The sequence below is a fragment of the Solanum dulcamara genome, chromosome 6 (genome assembly GCF_947179165.1).
Source record: "Solanum dulcamara chromosome 6, daSolDulc1.2, whole genome shotgun sequence".
In the NCBI taxonomy this organism is placed as follows: Eukaryota; Viridiplantae; Streptophyta; class Magnoliopsida; order Solanales; family Solanaceae; genus Solanum; species Solanum dulcamara.
This window is the reverse complement of record NC_077242.1, coordinates 72,431,666-72,457,714: the sequence shown is the minus strand read 5'-3', so window position 1 is coordinate 72,457,714 and position 26,049 is coordinate 72,431,666. Positions and strand designations below refer to the sequence as shown.

The window sequence follows — 26,049 nt, the reverse complement described above, 5'->3', positions numbered from 1 at the left end:
TCTTCCTAGCGCGATCCAGTCGGAAAGCAATGCCAAAATATTTTTCTACCATGTATGTTCAATTGAAGGGTAGACAACTTTTGTCCTCCTCCTACATGCATCAATATCAATAAATCTTCTGTTTTTTTAACAATATTTAATACTGCCATGTTACTATCATCGTTTATCCCAATTTATAAAAGGGGGTAGACACATAGAAGCCTTTCCTTCATATTCTGAAACTCGAATTAATGTTGGTTTCTGAAGAAGTTCAAGGTGAATGGTGCCCGATGAAGTCCATCTAATGACTGCTATATCTAACATGCATGGTAAAACACAAAAAAAATATTGAAAAAAATAGTGTTGATTGCGTTAATTAATTAGCACAACTTTAGGAAACTTATTTTTCCTTTTCCTAGCGTAATTATAGGAATAGAATATTTTCTTTTATTGAATATGACTCTCTTTCCTTAATTAGTTAGGATTCATTTACATAAATGCCCTTTCTCATACAATGAAATGATATACTGAAATACAAAGAAGCCTTTTCTTCTTACTCAAATTCAACATGGTATCAGAGTCGTTCCTGCCTTTTGAGGTGAGTTTCTCCCTCGTAGCATTAGGGTTCCTTTTTAAATAAAAACAAAAGGGGGGGGGGAGGGCAGGGGGTTTTCTCTCTCCTTGAAGTTGTCTCCAATGGCTTCTCCCGAATGTTTTAGAGATTATCTTGCTTCTTGTTAATTCCAAGCGTACCCACCAAGTTTCAGATTTTTCTGATAACCAGAGTTAGGGTTCCATCAAAGCAGAGCTGGTTTTCCAACGAGCTGATCTATCCAATGATTTTCTTTGGTTTTTCTTCTTCTGTGGGGGGACACAAAGCAATAGATAATAATTCTCTTGCAAAAATCAATGTTATGAAATTATATGGCGTGTATCGTGATTAGTCAAGGTCTTGTTTGCTCTATATTAAATCTAGAAAAATTGCTTGGTTATATTAACGGAGAGCAGAACCAATCTACTGCATATGATAATAGTCTATGGGATTCCGATAATTCACTTGTTAAGACATAACTTTCGAATGCTTATGCACCCCCAAATCACTAAGCAATTTATGTGGCACACTTTTGAATACTTGCTTTCAGTCATTTCATAAGATGATTTGTACTCATTTGAGGCTAAGATAAAAATCTTGCAAACTGACAATGGCATAAAATACATGGAAAAAGATTTGGTGCTTATTTAGAGTTTAATGGGATATCCATCAAACTTTGTACCTACTCTAGTGCACAAAATGTGACTGAGAGGAAAATTAGGCATGTGTTAGAAGTGACAAGATCTCTTATGTTTACCATGACTCTACCAAAAACCTACTAGGAAATGTCATTCTAGTTGTTGACTATCTTATCAACAGAATGCAACTTAATACCCTCAATTTTAGAGTCTTCTAAAGGCTTTAAAAGGTGAGGAAAAATACATTGTTCCTCCGAAATGTTTGAGCGTATCTACTTTGTTTACTCTAGGAATTCTGGAAAACTTGATCCTAGTCCTAGAGCCTGGATTCCTACGTGGAAAGAATACAAATGCTATCAGCCTCCATCTGAGGCCTATTTTGCTATTACACCATTACCTTCTCAAGAGGAGAGCAATAAGAAGGAAGAGACGATTCTAGTTCTAGTTGAAGAAAGAATTCCCGCGCGGGGGGAGGGGGAGGGTCATTTAAGTAATAGAGCAGAAGAAGTCATTATACTCACATTTCCTAATGAGTTAGATTGCTATAGCTTATAGAAAAGAAGTTGGATATTGTACTAAACATCACGTTTTTATTTTTGTCTTTAATATTCTTCGTCTCCCTCCTATAAAGCCTTGACCTTGTCTATATTTTGTGTCTATTCCCAAGAATTGGAAGGAAGCTTTTGTAGATCCTTAATGGAAGCAATCTATTATTTATTGAAGAAATAAGGCTTTATGGAAACTTATCATTTTACCACAAGACAATTTTTTTTTTTATAAAGGTAACATTTTGTATATCAATCATCAGCTCAAAGCTGGTATCCAAAAATTTACAGCATATCCTACATCCACGGGAGTGTACCTATCAAACAAAAAGATAAAGAAAAAAGCAAAACTATCACTAGATCCTCCTTCATCTTATAAGGATCCTACGATGTCTACAATAGCCACAGAATCATCTATATACTCTGAACTACACCAATAGCAAAAAGTGATCATGTAGTTCGTTTTAATCTTGTGCAAGGGGCGGCTCTTGTTTTCAATTTCCATATGGTCCATCAAATAACTGCTGGGACAATTCTCCATCTGCTCGTCTATGTTGCCATTGCCCTCCAAATTCAAACTTTCTAGAGCTTGTCCTGTTCTTTTAGGAAGAGTCCAGCTTATACCTCTGAACTGGTAAATAAATTCCACAACTGACCTACCACTTTACAATGTAAGAACAGATGTCTACTTGTCTCCGCAAACTGCTCACAAAAGCAACATCTTGGGCACAACTCTATTCCCCTCTTCATAAGATTCTCTTGTGTAAGGACAACCTCTTTCACCACCAACCAGGTAAAAACTGTCACTTTATAAGGTAATTTAACCTTCCATATAAGATGGTAGAAAATTAACTTGGGATTTCATCTGATTCATATCTCTCTATGCAAAGCTAACAGTGAACTGACATTTGCTTTGGCACTTCCTTTGAGGGTGTCTTCTCCTTCCTTGAAGCCTGAGAACTAATCAAGTATGCCATAAAATTCAGACAATATCCCCAACTCCCAATCATGCATCAGTCTAAGTGAGGATCCACCCATGCTCAGACCATACTTCATGGAGAGTAGACATTTGTTGTTGTTTGAGGTGATGGATATCTGGGAACATGAGTTTGAGGCTTCCATACCCTAACAAGTTGTCTTCCCAGAACCTGATCTTCCTACCATTGTTCACCTATTTTTGCATCGAAACTATGCCATAAATTTCTGACTGATCTCCAAGTTGATTCCATACGTGGATGTTACTTCCTTGGTCTTCCAAGGCCCTTCCTTTTTTTATTTGGCTTGAATCACCTTCACCCACAAGGACAGTTCTTCTAAAGGGAATCTCCACAACCACTTCATGAGAAGGCTTCTATTCTGCTTTCTAAGATTTCTAATGGGCAATCCTCCCTATTGCTTAGAAAGTAATAGTGTCTTCCATTTGACTAGGTGGAAACCTTTATACTCCTCTCCATGCCACAAAAAAATTCTTCTTACAGTATCAATTCTTTCTTCCACTTTTGCAGGGAGAGGGAATACAGACATTAAATAGGTTGGTAATGCATCTAAGACTGAGTTTGATCAATATCAGTCTACCACCTCTTGATAAATATTAAGACTTTCATCTAGACAGTCTTTTCTCACATCTCTCCACAACTCCATTCCATATCTCTTTAGATCTGCTTTTGGCTCCGAGAGGCATGCCCAAGTAAGTTGAGGGTAACTGTCCTATTTCTTCCCCCAAAATGTCCACCAAACTCTGGATTCTGGGCACATCATTGATTGGGAATATGTGGCTCTTTCTCCAATTAATGTGCAACCCTGATATTGACTTCAAACAATATTAGGATTATCCTCAAAAGTTTTAATTGGCTGTCTTTTGCATCACAGAAAATCAAAGTATCATCTGCATATTGCAGATGTGTGATTTCCAATCACCTCCTTAGCCACATTGAAAACCCCTTATCCATTCATTCCTATGAGCTGTTTTAAGCATACTATTCAAGCCTTCCATGACTAGCACAAACAAAAAATGGTGACAGAGGGTCACCTTGTCTCAATCCCCTGGTTGCTGGAAAAAAACCTTCAGGAGAACCATTAATCAAAACTGAAAACCTAACAGTACTAAAGCAGAACATCATCCATCTAATCCACTTCCACCAAAAACCCATACTATGCAATATTCCAAGCAAATATTCCCAGTTGGCATGGTCATATGCCTTCTCTATGTCCAGTTTACACATTATTCCTGGGATCTTATCCTTCTCTATGTCAAGACATTCATTTGCAACGAGGACAGCATTCGTGATCTGTCTTCCTCTAAAAAAGGCCATCTGTTGGGTGCCGCCAGTTTGGGCATCACCTTTTTTAATCTTTCTGTTAGAATCTTCGAGATCAACTTATAAACACTCCCAATCAGACTGATTGGTCTGAAATCTTTCAATTTTTTAGCTCCATTCTTCTCTTTTTTCGAAAACTTCATGAGAATGGACGTTTTGGATAGTATCCATCACATCCCTCTTTAGAATCTCCCAGCACTTCACAAAATAACCCATAGTATACCCATCTGGACCTGGTGCCTTGTCTATAGCACAGGCCTTGAGTCCATTGAGGACCTCCTCTACTTCAAAAGGCTTTTGTAGCTCTTGTCGCTCCTCCCTGGAAATCCTAGGACATGGATTCATGATGTAAGAAGGTCTCCAATTTTCACACTCACAATACAACTTCTTATAGAATAAGACCATCTCCCTCTTGATAGCTGATGCTTCTATTAGTTCATTACCTTCCACCACCAATTTGTCAATATGATTGGCTCTCTTATAAAAATTTGCAATCCTTTAGAACTTAGTGTTCTTGTCCCCTTGTTTAACCCACAGTGTCCTTAATCTTAGCCTCCAAGCTATCTCTTCCTTTTTAGCATAATCTTCAAACTCCTTGTTTAGGCTTGCCTTTTGAATTACTTCCTCCTTAGATAGGGGTCTGTCCTGCTGAATATTGTCAAACTCAATGATTCTGTTGAGCAAATCCTTTTTCTCCTTTTCCAGATTCCCATATGTAGTTGAGCTCCACCTTTTAAATTTGGTCTTCAAAGCTCTTAACTTAGATGCTAAGATATAGTATGGCCTTCCTTCAAACTCAAATGATGTCCACCATTCTTTAATTTTATCATTAAAACCTTTAGTCTCCGGCCACCACCCTTCAAATTTAAAGTAAGATTTAGTACATACCCAACTGCCACTTGTGAGTGCAATTGGTGAGTGGTCTGAACATGCTCTTGGCAACAACTCTTGCTTTACATTGTGAAACTCTCCCCCCCCCCCCAAATTAAGCGGAGTACATTATCCTGTCACTTTTGGATCCATACTCTGAGTTGTTCCCCCTTGTCCAAGTTTAGTTACCTCCCAATAGTTGAGGGTCGATCAACTCCATTTCCTCAATCACATCGGAGAATTCAATCATATAAATGGAGTTTCTTGAGCAATTCTTCTTTTTTGAGGCATACCATACAATATTAAAGTCGTCACCTAGAATCCAAGGTCCAGAGAATAGACTTCTAACTGCTCCAATTTCCCACCATACTTCTTATCTTTCAATATTACTGGTGGATCCATTCAAAATCACAATTTTTAAAACCACATGTCAGAGTATAAGAATCAATTTCCACAACTTTCCCCTCCCAAAGCTTACTGTCCCAAAGAATTAGGATCCCCCTCTAGTGCCACTAGCCTCCAATTGACCAAATTTAACTCACCTGCTTCCCACACCAGTCTAATTACCTCTCATTTTCATCTTTTAACTTTGTTTCTTGTAAAAGATAGGACATCTGCCCTCAACTCTTGAAATACACTGTTGATAATTCTCCTCTTAACCCTGCAGTTTAATCCCCTCACATTCCATGAAATTATCTTCACATTCATCATGTACCTGCAATTTTTCCTTTCCCCCGATTCTTGGCCCATTGCTTTCAAATTTCCTATCAATGGCCAGCCCCTTAAGTTCTTGCATACCCCTGATTTTGATAGGTTCCACCACTTGTCTTGGTGGTGACTTCCTGGTTGTGTTGTGCCTTTTGCTGTCTATTTTCATAAAGAGTGGCAATGCTTCCTTTCTTCATCCATTAAAGACCACTCCAAACTCCTTGGGTGTACCCAGATTGGTACATCCATCTCCCCATCACTTTCCTCTACTGCATCAAGAAAATTTAGTGGTTCTGCCTCCTCAATATTTCAGGGTTCCGTTTCCACTCCTTCCACCATTTGCATGTCTAATTGAGAGATGTTGGAAGAGGCATGAGTTCTTCCATCATCTATGCTAGTTGCTGCATCAGCAAATTCCTCTCACTCAATTGGTTTTGTGAATTCCTCTCTCCTGCTCATCTGTGTTCGTCTCTCCGACGACACTGTCATAGAATTCTCCCTCAGGTAAATTTGTTTCAAGTTCTATCATCATAGGGTCAATTGTAGTTGTTACCGATTCTTATTAAGATAATTAAGATCAGGTTTCATGGATCTAGGTGTGGGGCTTCAAGGGGTTGTAGCCTCGTAGTAAACTTTTGGAATGGTTTTGGAAAAATATACTCCTTGAATTTTTCCATGCTCAGGGTTTTCAGTAGAGTCATCCTCCTCCCGGGGATTAAAAGAAGAAGGTCTAGCCGAAGACATTCTTCTGCTTGAAGAAGCTTGGCTATAAGAGTTGGATCTTAAAAACTTAAGGTTAATAGAGCCATCTGGAAAGTGAATGACCCAATCGATTTGAGACCGTTCGGGTTGAATAGGTAAAGGGTTGATGATAGATTCAAATTTCCACTCTTCATCGGTAAGGATATCATCCCATTTAAGGAGCCTAGGGACGAAGGTAGTACTGTGCTCTTCGTTTGCTTCCATGAGCATAGTTACTCCTTTGACGCTAGTGGCTATAGCCTTTGGGGTTATAGTGGTTTTCATTAGCTTGTAATATACCCTATATATTACAGCTATTTCTCTGGTATCTAGTTTGTTGTTCATGTTCTTGGTTTTAACGTTAAGTGTCAAAGTATCCATAATGTTTGGATCATGGATATCTACCGAGAAATTGGGATAACAATTAAAGTATACTGGGCCGTTGGCGAGGTTACTTTCTAGAACTCTTGAGTCAGTAGGGGTTCCAGAAATTGGGCTTCATCAAAAAGAATTTGGACTTCATTAAGTGGGGTTGGGCCTCCTTTAAATGAAAATCCATGTCTTTTATGTGTTTTCTTTCTCTCCAAATACAGCCCAAAGTCATTTAAATTAGAGCCCTCCTCCTGCTCATGTGATCCAGGGCCCCCACCAGCTGTACTGTTGATTATAGAGCCCATGTGCCTATCACTATCTCTTTCTCCTCTGCATGAAAACTTCCAACAATGCACCTTCCAAGTACACTATGCTGTAGTTCGTGTCAACCTCTGGAGTGGCCGTGTTTCCCCTGTTATGATTGACTTCTGTTCCGGATGCTATCTTTGATTGCGTTTGCTGATTCTGACTGAGTCTGCAAAGCATATTTTTGGATCTATCAATCTCGGTTTACTTGTTCCCGAGGCTTCCTTTTGTTTTTTTAATGAAGTTGTCTATCATTAATGCAAAACCCCCCCAACCCTATTTAATGCAGGTTCTAGAATTATAATAACTGATCTGTTCCCTCCTTGTAATGTTACAATACTAATAAATCTCCCAAATTTGTTTTGCTTTTTGGAACAATAACAGTCTGCGAACTTGCCGTTAAACTTCCACCTTCTCATATGTATTCTAGAATCCTTTGAAGTCTCGCATAACAAAGATTAGCCATTCCACGGTTTTCTTGTTGTAAGTAGTTCTGCGCATCAAGTCTCGGCTTCTTTCCACTGATTAAAACCAAGTTTCTGTTCTGCTATCCAGTCTCATTATATCATAGTTCTGCGCATCAAGTTTTGGCTTCTTTACACCGATTAAAACCAAGCTTCTGTTCTGCTATCCAGTCTCGTTATATCATATAACTTGAAACCAACTGCAAATTAAATTTTGTTCTCCCCCATTTTGACCTAATCAATGGTTGTTTTAGTGGTCACCGTGGGTGACGACTGTTGGCTAAAGTAAGGAAGGTTTAATTCAACATCTGTCACCATACCTGTGTATATGAGATTTCACCAGATAAAATATTGATTGGCTGCAAATGGGTCTTCATTGTGAAACATAAAGCTAACGGCTCGGTTGAAAGATACTAATGAAGATTGGTGGCTAAGGGATTCACTCAAATGTATTGGGTAAATTATCAAGTGACACTCCAGTTGCAATGATGAACACTATTACAATTCTTGTCCGGTGCAGCTAATCTTGATTGGGTCTCGCAATAGTTGAATGTAAAGAACACATTTCTTCATAGAGACTTAGAAGAAGAGATGTTTATGGAGTGCATTAATAATACAACAATTATTTTGGAAGTCTTGGTGGATATGAAAAGAGCTCTCACACCCAGATATCAAGAAATGTACTAAAGCCACCTTAGGGCAACCTGATTATTCCTCTGGTGGTCCTTCTGGAGAAAGAAAAACAAGGGCAACTAGAGGGCTAGGAAAGATCAAATCCTGGAATATAGGTAGTTCAGAGGCCACTCTAGATCTTAAACCTCCAACTGATTATGAGTAGCTGATGAGGGCTCACCTGGCCATGGATTGTGAGGAAGTAGCCTTTTGAGGAAATCCATTGGAGGTAGAGATCCAGAATTCAAGGGATCAAAAGTGGGGATAAGAACCCCAAGTTCTTTCACGGAATGGCTACATAGCCCAAGAGACTCAACACTATTGACACTCTGAAAATAAATGAAGAATTATCCTTTGATCCAATCGCAACAAAAACCTCAATTGTGGAGTTCTATCAGGATATGTACAAAGAACCAGAAAGATGGAGACCTTCTCTAAACATAATGAATGTTCAACGAAACAAGAATGGCTTTCAAGAAAGTTTGAAGAGGAGGAAGTCTTGGAAGGGATTAAATTATGTGTTATTGACAAAGCACCTGGTCCAGATGGCTATACTATGGCATTTTTCCTTGCTTTCTAGGAACAGTAAAGGAGGACCTGATGCATACCTTTCATAACTTTCATTCCCAGCAGGTGTTTGAGAAGAGTCTTAATGCTACTTTTGTAGACTTAATTCCAAAGAAAGCGGGTGCCAATGAGCTGAGGGACATCAGGCCTGTTAGTCAAGGTTTACATAATCATTGCCAAGGCGCTGGTAGAGAGATTGAAGAAGGTAATTAGCAAGCTAGTAAACAAGCCTCAAATGGGTAAATCATGGATGATGCCCTTATAGAAAGTGAGTGCATTGATACTTAATCACAGGAGATGTCCTAGGGGTAATGTGCAAGCTAAATATTGGAAAAGCCTATGGCCATCTAAACTGAGAGTTTCCGATGAACACTCCCAGACAGATAGATTTGGGTGGAGATGGCTAAGACGGATAGAATTCTGCATTAAAACCACCTAGTGTTATCAAAAGCAAAAAGCACAAAAAAAAACTCTAAGGTTTGTTGGGCTTTTAGCGCAAGTAAAGCACAGACTTCAATGAACAAATGCGCGAAGGGAAAAAAAATATACATGTTTAGTCTAAGACTAATAATTATAAGCATGAATGATAAATATATGAACAAATAAATTGAATTTTTTTACGATAAAGTGAAATATCAATTGTTTCGTGTTGCCTCTTCAGAAGAGGCTCACTGGCAAGAAAAAGTATGCCTTGGAACCTTGATAACGACACTGAAGCGCACATTAAGCAAGGGCCTAAGTGCGCTTTAAGCGAGCCTTTGATAACACTGAAACCACTAGTATCTCCATTCTTGTAAATGGAGAACCAACAAGTTTTTTCACAGCAGAAAGAGGTTTAAGACAAGGGAACCCTTTGTCCCTCTTCTTGCTTATATTAGCTATGGAAGGTCTGGACAGCTTAATGAGAATTGCCTCTCATAACAACTGGATCAGGGGCTTCCGTATCAAGAACAGGGCAGATGAGCCTATGGAGCTGACTCACCTACTGTATGAAGATGATACTTTAGTATTTTGTGAAGCAGTACAGGAACAGATTTGTTATTTAAGAGTGATATAGGTTATTTTTAAAGCTTGCTCGGGTTCTCAAAGTTAATTGGAGAAAGAGCAGCATATTCTCAGTCAAGAGGGTGCAGCAGAACGAAGTTCTTGCAAATATTTTGAAGTCCAAAGTAGAAGATTTGCCAACAGTCTATTCAGGCATGCCCTGGGAAAACACAAAGCAATAGAAATCTCGGATGGCATAATTGAGAAGTCTGAGAAAAAACAGGCCATATGGAAATCTCAATATCTCTCTCTAAGAGGAAGAGTCATTCTGATTAACTCAGTACTAGATTATATGCCAACTTATGTGATGTCTTTTCTCTCTATACCTGGAAAGGTGGTCAAAGCACTGGATGCCTTGAGAAGGGGTTTAACTTGGTGAAATGAATTGTAGTTCAGCAAAGCAGAAAAAATGGAGGCTTGGGAGTGAAACTCTTCAAACTGCAGAATAAGAGTGCTATCAAAATAGGAGCCCGTTTGGATTGGCTTTAAGCTTTTGAACGTGTTTGCCTAATGCTAACTTTAAGCCAGAAAGTTCTTAAAGTCAGTCAAAAATGAAAAGTTAGGATTCCTAACTTTTTTTTTCTAAGTGCTTAAAGTCATTTTCTTTGACCATGGAAATTACTTTTATATCCCTTATATTTTAACTAAATTCCCAAACTACCCTTTTTATTCTTTTAACCCTAAAATTCACATAATTTTCCTCATTTAAGCACTTTTATCCAAACACTCAACTGCTTATTTATAAAAATAACTTTCAGCACTTTAAAGTTCTAAAAGCACTTCATACATAAAAGTTACTTTTTTAAGCCCATCCAAACGGGCTCTAGGTCTAGAGGTATGACCAGGAGGACCAGGCTCTACGAAAGGAGGTAATTCACCACAAGTATGGGCAAGAAGGTCACTAGTGCACTAATGAAGTGACTGTCTAACTGATACATGTGGAGTTCGGGTATGGAGGAGCATCAGAAATTATTGGATGGACCTCAAGAACACCACAAAGCTTGCAGTGGGCAGGTGGGACAAGATCAATTTCTGGATAGATGATTGGTGTGGACAAGGGATATTAAAGAACCTATTCTTTAGACTCTTCTCAATCTGTCCCAATCCTGACAAGAGAATAGAGGAGATGTGGTCTCCACAGGGGTGGAATCTTGTCTTTAGAAGACTGCTAAATGATTGGGGAATTGCTGAGGTGGTGGAAAATTGTTGAAATGGAATGGTGGATTACCTGGTACTAATCTGGAACCAGACAGATTGGTATGGGGAGTTCACTGTAAATAGATTATATAACTGCGGGGTATTAGGAAGTGCATGTAGAACTACAGGCCCATGGAAAGCAATATGGAAGAGTGGCTCCAACCAAAGTGAAAAGCTTCACTTGGCTGGTAACCAGAAGAGTCTGTCCGACTCAAGAGGCACTGTATAGGAGGGGTACCAACATAGCCTCTAGCTGTTTTCTGTGGGAAGAGGCTCTGGAGACCAACAAGCATCTGTTTCTCCACTGCATCGTAGAAGAGGAGTACTGGGTATTTTCTGTGCAAAGAGGTTCTGGAGACAACCAAGCACCTGTTTCTCCACTGCAAGATAACAGCACAGGTCTGGGCTTTATTTACCAGCATAGCCAGTGTAAACTGGACTACTGAACTATGCCCAAACACACAGCAGATTTATTAAGCTGTTGAATTAAAAAGGGAGGCAGCAAGAGTCGGAAGAGGTGGTGGAGAACAGTTTCAGCATGCATCTGGTGGAATATATGGAAAGAAAGAAATCAAAGAATTTTTTAAGGGAAAGAATGTACTATACAAAAGATTAAGTGGAAAGCAATCACTTCTTTATTGGTGTAAAGAACGGGATATAGAAGAGGAGATCCAGCTAGTGAATTTAATAGGATATTTGTAAGTATTTATGTCGTTTCTTTTCTCTTGTAACAACTTTTTGGAGGTGGCCAGCATAGCCCTTAATACTTTTGCAAGTTCGACACGTGTGACATCTTTGCTCCATCTTAGGAGATGTTGATTGTGTTAATTAATTAGCATGATTTTAATGGACTTTATTTTTCCTTTTCCCGGTGTAATTAAAAGAACATTTTTTTCTTTTGTTGTAATTGATAGTCGTTTCTTAATTAAGTCAGTATTCACTGGTATAAATACCACTTCTCATGGAACATAAAAGTATATTGAAAGACGTTAGAAGCCTTCTCTTCTTTCTCAAATTCTACAAAGAGAATTCGATTCGTGAACATAAAGCTAAAATCAAATAGTTTGTTCCCCCTGTAAGAAAGGGCGGTGTTCTGCACAGTATTTCAACAATATACAACAACAACAACCCAGTGAAATCCCACATCGTGGGGTGTGGGGAGGGTAAAGTGTACGCAGACTTGACTCCTACAGGACGGCTGTTTCCGAAAGACACTCGGCTCAATAGTATTTCAACAATAAATATTCACATGCGGCATTGACTAAGAAGGGAAAGAAAAGAATTTACGAAAACAAAATCAAGATGTAATTGCACAAGAGATTAATTTCCCATGATGTCTAAAGATGGTTCTCATCCAGCTGGCTATACTCAAGAAAATAAGTACCGTAAGTTAAAAGAGTACCTGTAATGAGATTGCAGCATCAAATAAAGCATAAGGCTGAGCTCTAAGAACAGAAACATTTTCTGTATGAACTTCTTTCTGAGTTAGTTCAGGAAATGTTGCTCCCAACCAAGAGATTGCCAAATTTGAGTTTATCACAGCTTTTGAATTCGCTGATTTCAGACCAAACATGTGAGCATCACTATATAACTCCAGTACAGATTCCCATTTGTACACACTGTTCCAATAGAAAGCAGCTACTTTGGTGAGATTAAGTGAAGTATTACGACCAGCCACTTGCACGGGCCAAAAATAGCAACACGGAACATAAGGAAAAACATATGCAAATTAGAAGTCTTGGGGAGAATATGAAAATCAGACACATGGGAGGGGGAATAATTGCTCTTAGGGAAAGGCAATAGTCTATGAGATCTCTTATAGAGACACGCACGAGTATCAAGAAATTAGGAAATTAACCTATAAGTTGATCAAGTTTACTACTGAGCAAAAATAAGAAATGTCAGAAGCATTATGGAAAAAGACAGTCTTTGTGTCGGCTAATAACAGTACAACAACAACAACCCAGTGAAATCCCACAACGTGGGGTCTAGGGAGGGTAAAGTGTACGCAGACCTGACTACTACCAAGGTAGGATGGCTTTTTCCGAAAGACGGCTAATAACAATATAGACCTTAAAAAAATTCATATCACTCACAACCATCATAGTTTATATTTCTGTTCATAAGCATCTCCTAACAAAACCTCAAGATTAGCAGCATTATGATCTCTGGCAAATTACCTTCCAAATGGAACAACAGGACATAGGATGTAAACTGAGCCATCACTAAACAAGACGAAAACCTGCATAAAATAATATAATTACTCAACTTTCACATACAAAGTTAATGATGGTAAAACCACTTGATGAATAACCACCACTGCAGGAGATGGATTTTAGAAAATAGACATTAAATCTGCTTACTCTATATAGTGATAAACTAGTTCCATATATTGTTATCACCAAACATATCGATGCAGCTACGATTCAAAAATTATTACCATGCCATTTCTTTTAATTCTTATCATCCAACATATTCACATAGTGAAAAGATCATGATTCACTGATGAAGTCTACTCTGTGAAGTCCACAAAATTTGTCAACAGGGCATCACCACAGTATACCTGAGCTTATAAGCACATTGTCTTAAATAACAGAAAGGTATAAAGAATTGAACAAAGAATGGCTCAAATTTTTGGCACAATTGAAGTATTCAGTGGGCTTCAGATAGGAGAAGATGCTTTATGGTGGCTGGGCAGTAACAATGGTTCGTTCAAAGTTAGTGCACCTTACAGAATGATGAAACATTTTTTTTTGAACTTGGTCACTTTACATAATGATGAACCATTCCAATCAACAAATCAACTACTGGCCTTGGAAGCTCAATTGGAAAACCAAAATACCACACAAAGTAGTTTGTTTTGTGTGGATTTTGGCGAAGGAAACAGTCCTTACACGGAACAACGTGATGAGAAGAGGGATCCCTTTCTGCTCCAGATGTTTCTTCTGTGGGGAAAAGGCAGAGACAGTTAATCATCTACTTTTACACTGCAAGGTTACATGACAGATTTGGAGGATATTTTTAAACCTTAAGGCATATCTTGGACTATGCCTGGTAAGGTTTCAGAGGCATTCAAGAGCTGGCAGGAAGTAGGTGTGCAAGCAAAAGAGAGAAGTAGATGGAGAGTTGTCCCTGCTTGCATTTGGTGGACAATCTTGAAGGAGAGAAACTCTAGATGTCTTGAGAATGTGAAGAACAGCATGCAAAAGATCAAGCTGAATTCTCTCTTGATCCTGTGTTTTTGGTGTAATCAGATATCCTCAAATGGAACTGCTTCTATGATTGATGTCTTAGATTCAATTTAATCATAGGACAGTAGAATTTGTGAGCTCTCTTGTATATGTGGTTTTAGTACAACCCATGTACTGTTTTGATCATGATTTATATATACATATACTGTTGCCAGTTGCAAAAAAAAAAAAAATTGAACTTACACTGAACCTGTCCCACATATGATCACCCCCAAAAGAAAAATCGACAGGGCAGATTGCTGTAGCATTGTGCAAACTGCCAGGCTCCACGGGCTGTAGATAATACTCCTGCTCTGGCTGGCCAAGGGCCAAAGACAAATCAAAAACCCTGAAAACGAAGTAATACATCAGTAAGTATAACACAATGTAATTTGTCAATAAGCAGAAATAACCCATAATTCTCCAATCAGCAAGTGATTTGACATGCAACTGATATATTAACGAAGTCATAGAGATTAAAATGGAAAAGACTGTCTCACCAGTGGAAAACAAATGAAATGCTACACAGCTATTCAACAAGCTCTGACAACTACAAGCCCCAAAAATATTGATCATTTGTACATGCACACCGAGAGCGAAGGGGAGGGGAAAAGAAGCTACTGTGTAGATAGTGTCGTTTTATGCAATAACATGGTTCAGTACCAGAGAGAAGGGGAGGGGAAAAGAAGCTACTGTGTAGATAGTGTCGTTTTATGCAATAACATGGTTCTACTGAACCCAACATTTGGGCTCCACATGTAAGTGGATCCAAGTCATCCGAGTTCTAATCTCTATCAACATGCATTACTGCAAATGAAAAGAGCATCATCAATTTGTCCTAATGAACAATAAGACAGGTGTACTGACAGCTCACTTCCAAATGTAAGGTTCTGTCCTCTTTGGTATTTGTTGATACTCCTAACATCTTTCAGATCATCAAGTCCAAAAGGATCAACTTCTTGAATATCTGGGATGGTATCCTGGAAAAAACTGAAAGGAAATTAACTAGGTGGAAAGCTCAATATTTGTCTTTAGGTGGAAGACTAATCTAATAAACTCTGCTCTAGATTCCTTACTCACCTATGTGATGTCTTTATTTCCAATCCCAGCAAAAGTTGTGGAAAAGCTAGACAGGCTAAGGAGGAACTTTCTGTGGCATGGAAATAAAGAAAGGAAAGGTTATTGTTTTTTTTTAAAACTGGTAAGTTTGTAGTAAGAAAAGGTTATTGTTTAGTAGACTGGGAGACTCTGCTTCTCAGTAAAGAAAGAGGTGGTCTGGGAATCAGAAATCTGAGGTTGCAAAATGAAAGTCTACTGATGAAGTTGTTGTGGAGATACATTGGTGAGGAAAGAGCTCTATGGAAGGAGGTCATAGTAGCAAAGTATGGTGAATTAGACCCCTAGTGTACAGAAACTGTGTCTGAACCTTATAGTGTGAGTGTGTGGAGAACAATCAGAAATCTTTGGCCAAGATGGAAGCAAATTTATATCTCAAAGTGGGAATGGAAACAAAACAAAATTTTGGAAGGATGGATGGGTTGATCAAACCTCTCTCAAGGATCTTTTCCCAGATTTGTTCCTCATTTGTGAGAATCCTGAAGATAGAGGGTGTGATTGCTGGACAGAGCAGGGATGGGACATATCATTTAGGAGAATGCTTAATGATTGAAATAGAGAGGGTGGCAGATCTACTGGGAAAATTAGATGGAATTTGTATCATCCCAACAGCTACAGATAGGGTCTTGTGGAAACTCAGCAAGGATGGGGCTTTCTCAATCAAAAGTGCATATAAGAGTGGTCTACATGATATGACGGGGAACACAATATCCTTGGAGGTACTTCTGGAAGAGTGTCATGCCCACCAAAGTGAAATGTTTTACTTGGTTATTGATTAAGAGAGCTTGTCTTACACAAGAGATGGTGGAGATTAATGCCATCAGGTATATGGTGGTCAATATGGAAGGAAAGAAATGGGAGATGCTTTAGAGATAGGTCCAATTCCATACATAAAGTAAAATGGAATTGTATCTTTACTTTTTTGGTGTAAACAACTTTGTATAGAAGATGCAAATCAGATTGTAGATTTGATAGGAAGCTTGTAATTGCCCTCTTTTGGAGGTGGCCAAGTACACCCTAAATGCCCATGAATACAATTTACCAATTTCAAAAAAAAAAAAAGGATCAGCTTCTTGAAAGAAATATGCTAATGAAGTATTGCATCTCACTAAGAAATTTTAGAGCGCTTTCAGATGGCCACAAATAAACTCATGTAGCAGACCAAAAGCAGCATGCTGTTCTCCACAAGTCTTTTGTTTTAGAAAACCTACCTGTACAACTTAGGGAACTGTTTATTTTAGAGATATATCATTGTCATTTGAGGATTTGAACTAACAGAAAGAGGTTTCAGTTTGTTCTGTCCTTTCCATTTTGGGTGCACATTGTCATGTTCACCAAAAGAAGAAGATCATAGACAATTAATCTAGTTTGAATAAGCCAATTGAATGACATGTTTGCCATGAAGAGGTCCACGCCACAATTATTTCCTCATGTGGAAGAAGCATATATATTGACAGCTCGACAACTATATAGCACTATGCACCAAACAAGACCTTCCACTAGAACACCATGTCCTGTTGATATACAACACCATATCTCTTTTCCGTTTTGCTTATAAATTCCTTTTCATGTGTACTGCAAGATGCACTTTCTTTTGTACTTATTGCCTCCCAAATAAGATTAAAGAAATGCACATGGTATTTTCTAACAGAAAAAAAGTGTGGGGCTTTTTTCTTGTCCAATATCTGTTAGAATAGGAATAGGTATACACAATCCTATTTGAACAGGAATAGGAATACAAATAGTATATAGTATCCTACTTGGTAAAGGACTTTATTATAGTGTCTATAAATAGGGTTCTTTGTGTAATAATGTAGATACACAATTGTTAGAGTGGGTAAAAGTACTCCATTGGTTGGGGAATGGACTGTGGTTTGCTTATATGGACTTGGGCAATCCTCCCCCTCAAGAGCTAGCTTTTAGGGGTCGTTTGGTGTGAAGGATAACATCAAATAGTCCCGGAATTAAATTATAGTGCCACTTAATTTGTTGTTTGGTTAGCAAGTCTGGAATAATTTATCCTGGGATAATTTATTCCTCCTCTAGGATGGTATAGTAATTCCGGGATGACTTATCCTGGGATAAACTAGAGAAAATGAAAAAAATATCCCTTTATTTTATACATCACTTTTCACATTCATGTATATTCACATTATTTTTAATACCATGTATAATAACATTTACAATCTTCACTACTCCTTATTTTTATTATAATTCTTTATATTTTTTAATTAAAAAATTAGATTATACAAATATAATTTTTATTTATTCATTTATATGACTAATTCTTATGTTTATTTATGTTTTGATTTCTCTACTACGAAATTATATATATTTTGAGTCATTTGAAAGTTTGTATTTTATGTATCAACTAAAATGAAAACTTTAGTATTTTACAATTTAAGAGTGATATGTGCTTAAATGAAGTGATATAAATAATAAATTCTCTTTTACTTTAACAAATTTAAGATGAAAATTCTATTTTTAAGCTAAATAAGATGAATGTTTTATTTTTAAATACATATGGTATCATCATGGGAATGCACACACAAAAATATTTAAGCTAAATAAGATGAAATTTTTATTTCTAAGAATGCATAACTAAAGCTTGCAAAGAAAACATAAAAAATTAAATAAAGTAAAGGGTATATTTGTAAACAAACAACTTGTTCTTAAAATTTATGTAATGCATATTATTTTGAATACAACAATCCAAACAATCAACAAGAAATAATCTCAACATAACTTATCTCATCATAATTAATCCCAACATAATTTGTATTCAAACCAAACGACATCTTAGGGTTGAGTTAGGCACAGGTGCTATACCTTTACATGGTATCAGAGCCAAATACTTCCCGTTTGGGCTCCCAATCCAGGCAACAGTTGGCCTGGGCGTGAAGAGAGGTGTTATAGTGGATAAAAGTTCCACATTGGTTGGAGAATGAATTGGTGATCTGCTTATATGGACGTGGGTAATCCTCCTCTCAAGAGCTAGCTTTTGGGGTTGTTACGCCCAGGTGTCAAATCTTTACAACAATCAATAATATTTTTTCTCTCATATTTCTCACATGGTATCAGAGCATTTGTGGGAAAAAAAATCACACGTCATTGTGCAGATTTTCTGGTGACTGTCAACGACTGTTTACATCTTTTTTCGGTTATCTAAGTGTTGTGCGAAAACCAACACCACCACAAGGTGTGATATACTCAGGCGAGCAAACCTAGTGAGCTCCTCTGAGGTCTGGTCCTTCACGCTTCATCATACTCCTCAAGGGCCGGCGCATGCGAGCCTTTCCAACCAGTTCTTTCGACATTTTTTTCCCAGTGAGGTCGCCTCTCATTCTGAGGCTGACCATATAGTTATTTTTTTATTCCAATCAGTTTTGGCAACCAGATCGTATTTCCGGCAACAGAACATTTATTTTCCAAATTCTGGCGACAGAATATTTATTTTCCAAATTCTGGCACCTTATTTCCAATTTCTTTTAGGGGAAAATTCTGATTGCACAAGAGTCTTTTGGGGTTGACACTTTTGGAATAAAAAATATGAGAATTTAAAGTTCGAGTGCTATGATCGCTTTTGAACCACTAATGGAAAGTTAAAATTATCTAGCTTGGGCTTCCTCGATTGAGCCGTGGTGCAAAGGTCAAGGTGTTCAAGATGACTTAATGAACAAAGCATGTGTGGTAGATGAAAAGGCAAAGTCTAGTACGAAAGATGCAACAGCCAAAGCACAATGGTAGAAGATTGATGCTCAATTATGTAGTCTCTTGTGGCGCTCAATTGATTCTAGGTTGATGCCCTTGTTGATGCCCTTGTTGCGCCCATTCCAAATATGTTATTCAGTTTGGGAAAAGGCTCATGCTTTATACACTAATGACATATCTCATTTCTATGATGTAATATCTAGAATGACCAACTTTAAAAAAAAAAGAATCTGATATGTTTACTAACTTGGGATAAGTACAAGTAGTCACGGAGGAATTTGAAACATTGATGCCCGTCACTACGAATGTGGAAAAACAACAAGAGCACAGACAAACGTTGCTTCTAGTTCTTACACTTGTTTGACTGCCTATTGCGCAATATTCAATGTGTGATCAGATTTTAGCTAATCTGACAGTTCCTACAATAGATGAGTTATTTTCTCGACTGCTTCGTCTTGCGGCACCTCCCAGTCAAAAAGGCATTTCATCATCCACCATTGACTCCTCTATTTTCGCATCTCAAACCATAAACAAACGAACATATCAGTCTACGAAAAATCAGCGTGGAGGGGGTTGTTATGGGAAACCTCGATCCAAGTGAAGTTATTGCCATAAACTTGGACGCACTCATGACATATGTTATATTTTACATGGTCCACCACCCATATATGATCTTATTGCTCTAAAGTAATATAATGAGTTTCTTTGGAATCGTGCAAGTAAACAGATGTCTCCGCAAGTAGCCTCGGTTGCTCCACCTAATTGACCATCTAATAATGCTCATATTCCCCAGACAGAATATGATGAATTCCTTCAGTATCGAGCAAGTATTTCCACAAATAGCCACGGTTGCTCAGCCAGATAGTTTTGTCGCTGGTAATTCTTTTGCTTGTGTTTCACAATCTAGTACTACTGGATCATGGGTCATGGACTCAAGTGCGTTTGATCATAATTCTGGTAACAAATCACTTTTGTCCAATGTTGTTTATGCTAGAATAGGAATAGGTGTACACAATCCTACTTAGAATAGGAATAGAAATAAGAATAGATTATAGTATCCTACTTAGAATAGGAATAGAGATAGAGATATGAATAGTTTATAGTATTCTACTTGGAAAAAGATTGTTTTATAGTGTCTATAAATAGGGTCTTTGTGTAATATTGTTCTTACACAATTCAATAATATTTCTCCTATATTTCTCACATGGTATCAAAGTCTCTAAGATCTTGGTAAAGAATTAAAGAGCTTCTGCTGCAAGCGGGCAGATATTACTCATATATGCCGCCCGTCTGGCCAATGATTATGTTAGCAAAAGTCGTAATCACCGTATATCTTTTCGGTGACTATTTTCTCATATCTAATTTGTGTAGTACTTTGCATCTTTTCAGTTACTTTTTCATATTAAATTTGTGTAGCACCGTGCATTTTTTTGGACTACTTTCTCATATCTATTTGTGTAGCACTGTGCATCATTTCGATGATTGCTTTCTCATATCTATTTGTGTAGCACCGTGCATCATTTCGATGACTACTTTCTCATATTCGATGTGTGTAGCACCATGCCATCTTTCCGGTGACTACATTTTCATATCTGATTTGCGTAGCACCGTGCCATCTTTTCGGTGACTACTTTCTTATTTGTGTAGGGTCGTGCCATCATTCCGACCCTATCAATATAATTTCGATTTTCCAGTAGGGTCGTGTCATCATTTCGATCCTACACATATCGCTCTTTCTCAGTAGGGTCATGCCATCATTCTGACCCTACCCATATAGTTTTATTTCTTAGATTGTGACCATTTTCAGCCATCAAATCTAATAATCTAAGGCATGAGCATGTTCCGACCAGTTTTACGGTGACTTTCTTGTTTAAGATCTACTCATCTCTTGATTTCGAGACATTCCATATATTTTATACCAGATTTCGAGCATTTTGCAGCGGCCATTGCATTGTTTCTGAGAGATCTGAATTTTCCTGCAGTGTTTTCTTTCTGTTTCAGATTTACTTTAGCCAAAAAAAGAAGAATAAGGCATACTCAGATATTTGGACTAGATTATAGTGATATTTTCTCTCTAGTGGCTAAAGTAGCATATGTCCGCCTTTTTCTATCTATAGTTGTGTCGTTCACCATTGGCCTTTTAATCAGTTGGATATTAAGAATGTTTTTCTCCACGGTGATCTCTAGAAAGAAGTCTATATGGAGCAACCACCTGATTTTGTTGCCAGGGGGAGTCTGGTAGCCTTTGTATGTCGATTTTGTAAGTCACTCTATGGTCTGAAATAGTCTTCTCAAGTCAATCTATGGTCTAAAACAGTCTTCTCAAGCTTGGTTTGGGAAGTTCAATATTGCAATTCAAGAATTTGTCACTCTGTGTTTTATCAACATATTGCATCAAATCCCTGGTTACACTCAAGTTCAAAAAGGGTATCATTTTTCACCTGACCTTCATCAATACTATATGTTTGTCGACGTCACATTCTTTGAATCCCAACCTTACTATACATCTTCTGATCATCCTGATGTCTCTGAGGTCTTACCTATACCTCCGGTCTTACATGTACTGACTTTTGAGGAATCTATGGTTACTTCTACATCTCCGATAACAGTGCCACCACTCTTGACTCTTCATCGTCGTCTGCGTCCAGCACTAGTCCCAGATGATTCATGTCATGCGCCTGACCCTGCTCCTACTGCAGACTTGCCCTCTCCTAGCCAATAGGTTACACTTCAAAAAGGTATACAATCTACTCGAAATGCTACCCCACATTATACTTTTTTGAGTTATCATTGTTCGTCCTCACTCCATTATGCTTTTCTATCATCTTTGTCCTCTATTTTCATTCCTAAGACTACAGGTGAAACATTTCTTCATTCTGGATGGAGGCAAGCTATGATTGATGAGATGTTTGCTTTACATTCGAGTGGCACTTGGGAACTTGTCTCCTTTCCTGCATGTAATTCTACTGTTGGTTGTCGTTAGGTTTATGCAGTCAAAAGTCAAGACGGTCAAGTTGATCAGCTTAAGGCTCACCTTGTTGCCAAAGGATATAGTTAAATACTTGGGCTAGATTATAGCGACACTTTCGCTCCCATGGCTAAATTATCATTTGAATGTCTTTTTTTATGGTTGTTGTTCATCGTTGGTTGTGGACATTAAGAATGCTTTTAAGGAAAAAGTCTATATAGAGCAACCACCTGATTTTGTTGCTCAGGGTAAGTCTAGTAGTCTTGCATGCCGATTGCGTAGTTCACTCTATGGTCTGAAACAGTCTCCTTGAGCTTAGTTTGAAAAGTTCAATACAGTAATCTAGGAGTTTGGCATGACTCGTAGTGGAGCTGATCGCTCTGTGTTTATAGACATTTTGCACCAAATCTATGTATTTATTTGGTTGTTTACGTTGATGATATCGTTATCACCAGCAATGATCAAGATGGTATCGCTAATTTGAAGCAACATCTCTTTCAACATTTCCATACTAAAGACCTCGGCAGACTGAAGTATTTTCTAGGTATTGAGGTTGCTTAATCTAGATCAGATATTGTTATTTCTCAACACAAGTATGCCTTAGGCATTCTCGAGGAGACAAGAATAATGGGATACAAGCCCATTGACACTCTACTATGGATCCAAATGTTGAACTCCTTCTTGGAGAGGGGAAGCCACTCAATAACCCTAAAAGGTATAGACGGCTAGTTGGAAAGTTGAATTATCTCACAGTGACTAGGACTGAAATCTCTTCTCCTGTGAGTGTCGTAAGTCAGTTTATGACCTCTCCATAGTCATTGGGATGCAATTGTTCGTATTCTGCGATATATAAAGTAGTCCCCGATAAAGGACTACTCTTCGAGGATCAAAGCCATAAGCATATCACTGGATACACACGCTGATTGGGCAAGATCACCCTCTAATAGACGTTCTACATCCAGATATTTTGTTTTAGGAGGAGGTAATTTGGTGTCGTAGAAGAGCAAGAAACGGAGTGTGGTTGCTCGATCTAGTGCAGAAGCAAAATATCGAGCAATGGATGTAGCAACTTGTGAGCTAATCAAACAGTTATTGAGAAAACTAAAGCTTGGAGAAACCGATCAAATGAAACTTGTTTGTGATAGCCAAGCAGCCCTTCATATCGCATCAAATCCAGTATTTCATGAGAGGACTAAACATATTAAGATTGATTGTCACTTTGTCAGAGAAAAGATACTCTCAAGAGATATTGTTACCAAATTTGTGAAGTCAAGTGATCAACTTGTAGATATCTTCACCAAGTTCCTCACTGGTCCTCGTATTAATATTTTTTTTATGACAAAAGTTATCGTATTAATTATATTTGTAACAAGCTAAGTACATATGATTTGTATGCACCAGCTAAAGTGCAGTGTTATTAAAAGCGACCGCTTCGTCGATTAAATCAAGAAGCGAAGCAAAGCGACATTGTTGCGCTTTACTGCCTTGAAGCGAGGCGATATTGAAGAAGCGAGAAGCGCGCTTTTGATAAAAGCGAGAAAAGGCTCGCTTAAGCGAGATAAGCGCTAACTACGGTTTTTATTTTTAAATTTTTGTAAAAATACTTACTTCAATTTTTCTAAATATTTTCTGTTGTGACTGCACGACCACTCCTCCCATCCCATCCCCTCTCCTCTCCTCTATGTGTTTCTCTGCTACGTATTTTTATCTTCTTTGTTCATCTCCTCTTCTTTTCAATTTTCTTTTTATAGTGCTACCTAAGTAGCGTTACTCTGTTTTTTTTCCTTCCTGATTTTAGGTTTTCAGTTACTACGTATGCATGTTTGTAATGCTACTGCCATGCTCTGTTTTGTTCTTTTTTTTGTTTTGCTGCTCTGTTTTGTCTCTATTTTGTTTTCATTTTTTTTGTTATGTGACTGAGTTATTGTTCTATTTTTTATTGTAGTAAGTTGTATATTCTTATTCGATGGCACAAAAAAAGGGATCCAGCTTAGGCGTATGGAACTCCAATGAATGCTCTCCTTGCGATTTGTTTATGCATTTGCTTTATATGTTATGACTTAGGAGGATTATTGACTATCTAGTTACTTTTAAATCTAAGAATTGAGTTCTTGATTATTTGTCTATGTCTATTTAATATTTTTTATTTTTATACTAAATGGTGCTTTATTTGAAAAAAGTGTGCACTTCGCTTCCCGCTTTTGTGAAGCGAGCCCTCGTCGCTTTTTTCCGCTTCTCGCTTCTCAAAACACTGCTTGAGGGGGCGTGTTAAAATAAGAATAGGTATACACAATCCTACTTAGAATAGAATAGGAATAGGAATAAAAATAGTATAAGTATCCTACTTGGTAAAGGATTGTATTATAGTGTCTATAAATAGGGTTCTTTTTGTAATGATGTAGATACACAATCAATAATATTTTTTCTATCATATTTCTCACAGTATCCAACAATTTAAACAAGCAAATCGCCATTTAGTTTAGAATTCTATCTACTCCTAAAAGTTTCAAGTTTGTCAAATCCATCTATTCTCTTATGACCAAATTATACATCTGCTGAAACATGCTTTCTCACATGGTCAAATTTATGCTGCACTTCCAAGAGGGATTTCAATGTCAATAACAAGAGTTTTGGTTATGACAGAGCAACGAATGAAAGGAACATACACCTGGAATATCATCTAGAAGAAAGCATTAGGTGAGATACGGTTAATTACATGAGTGTACCTCACAAAAGCAAAATAAGTAAAAGCAATTACATGTTCTAACTGAATGTTGATTGTATCTTTAAAGGTTTAGACAATATGTAATTATCTTGAAATCTGCAAACAAGACACCATTTAACGATCAACATTGATCACTCCAAAAATCGCTTACTTTATTCATTTGTGTATAATTTTTAACTTAATAGTGTTGATATAATTTAACAAAAACTATACACTCCAATGTCATGCAATATATTATCAACTTGACTAGATGACTCCGAAACCACGTGCAGCACACGTGTCGAGAGACTACTCTTATTAAAATGTCTAAAAAACACAGATTGAGCAACTCTTTTAAGGTTTTAACATACACCGCTTGAGAACTGCATCATCAGATAGTCCTATGTTAAATTGTCAATGAAGAAATAAGTACCTGAAAACCGAATCTGAAGAGAGAATTCCAAGATGGGTGTCACTGTAAGGGTGCCAACAAACCTTCAATGTGCGTATTGGGCTGTTTCTGTCAAAGTAGATCTCTGAACCAACTAAAACTGTCCTGTAACCGGCAATGGGAAATGAACACATTTAATGCGACTTCAAATGCACCACAACTGATTATCAGAAAACAAAATTATCCTCAAATATTGGTACTCAAGAAGTAGCTATCATGTCTATTTTGATTTTATCTCCTAATACAGATGAGAGGATAATCAGACTGGTTTGCTCAAGGATTCCAGTAATAAATGTTCTTCATTCTTAGAAAGAGACTCTTCTTCGTTTGATATTACCTGATATTGCCCTTTACAGTATAGAACATAAGTTAGAAGGTGCAAACAAACAGCCTTGCATTCAATGACTATAAAAGTCCTCTATTTGATATTAAAATACAAACAAATTAAAGTAAACCAGAGATTCTTTGAAAATATTTATTTAATCTTTTTTTAGTAAGGTTCATAATACCATCAATGTGAGTTAACTCCTATATATAAGGTACTCTTCTCTCCTTCGCAACTCTCTTCTCCTGTGCAACTCTTCTTCTCTCTTATTCTTTCTTCTTCAGTTCTTCTCAGCTCAGCAGGTACATTTTCAGCTCCTTTTTTTCTTCTTTTCTCTTCTTCTTCTGTTCCTCTTCTGTTCTTTTCTTCTTATTCTTTCATATGCATTGAGCACAACAGTGTGCAGTCTCTGTTTTTTATGCTCTGTTTTTTATTTCTGGAGCTACTGACTGCAATCTGCCTATATTTTTTAAAAAAAAAAAAATTAATCCTTCTATGTTTATTTCTGTCCTTCTCAATTTAGTTTTATAC

General features: G+C 37.5%; 1 protein-coding gene across 7 annotated transcripts in view; it reads right to left on the bottom strand.

The window, feature by feature from the left end:
• Nucleotides 1–26,049, bottom strand: part of LOC129891409 (nuclear pore complex protein NUP88) — a 44,512-nt gene that overhangs the window by 5,803 nt on the left and 12,660 nt on the right. For all 7 annotated transcript variants that reach the window (XM_055966759.1, XM_055966762.1, XM_055966763.1 and 4 more), the window contains 4 exons: nucleotides 25,176–25,298; nucleotides 14,448–14,592; nucleotides 13,194–13,255; nucleotides 12,416–12,632 (listed from right to left, as the gene is read on the bottom strand). In XM_055966759.1, the coding sequence (XP_055822734.1) occupies nucleotides 12,416–12,632; nucleotides 13,194–13,255; nucleotides 14,448–14,592; nucleotides 25,176–25,298 (547 nt within the window). The remainder of the gene's footprint in view (nucleotides 1–12,415; nucleotides 12,633–13,193; nucleotides 13,256–14,447; nucleotides 14,593–25,175; nucleotides 25,299–26,049) is intronic.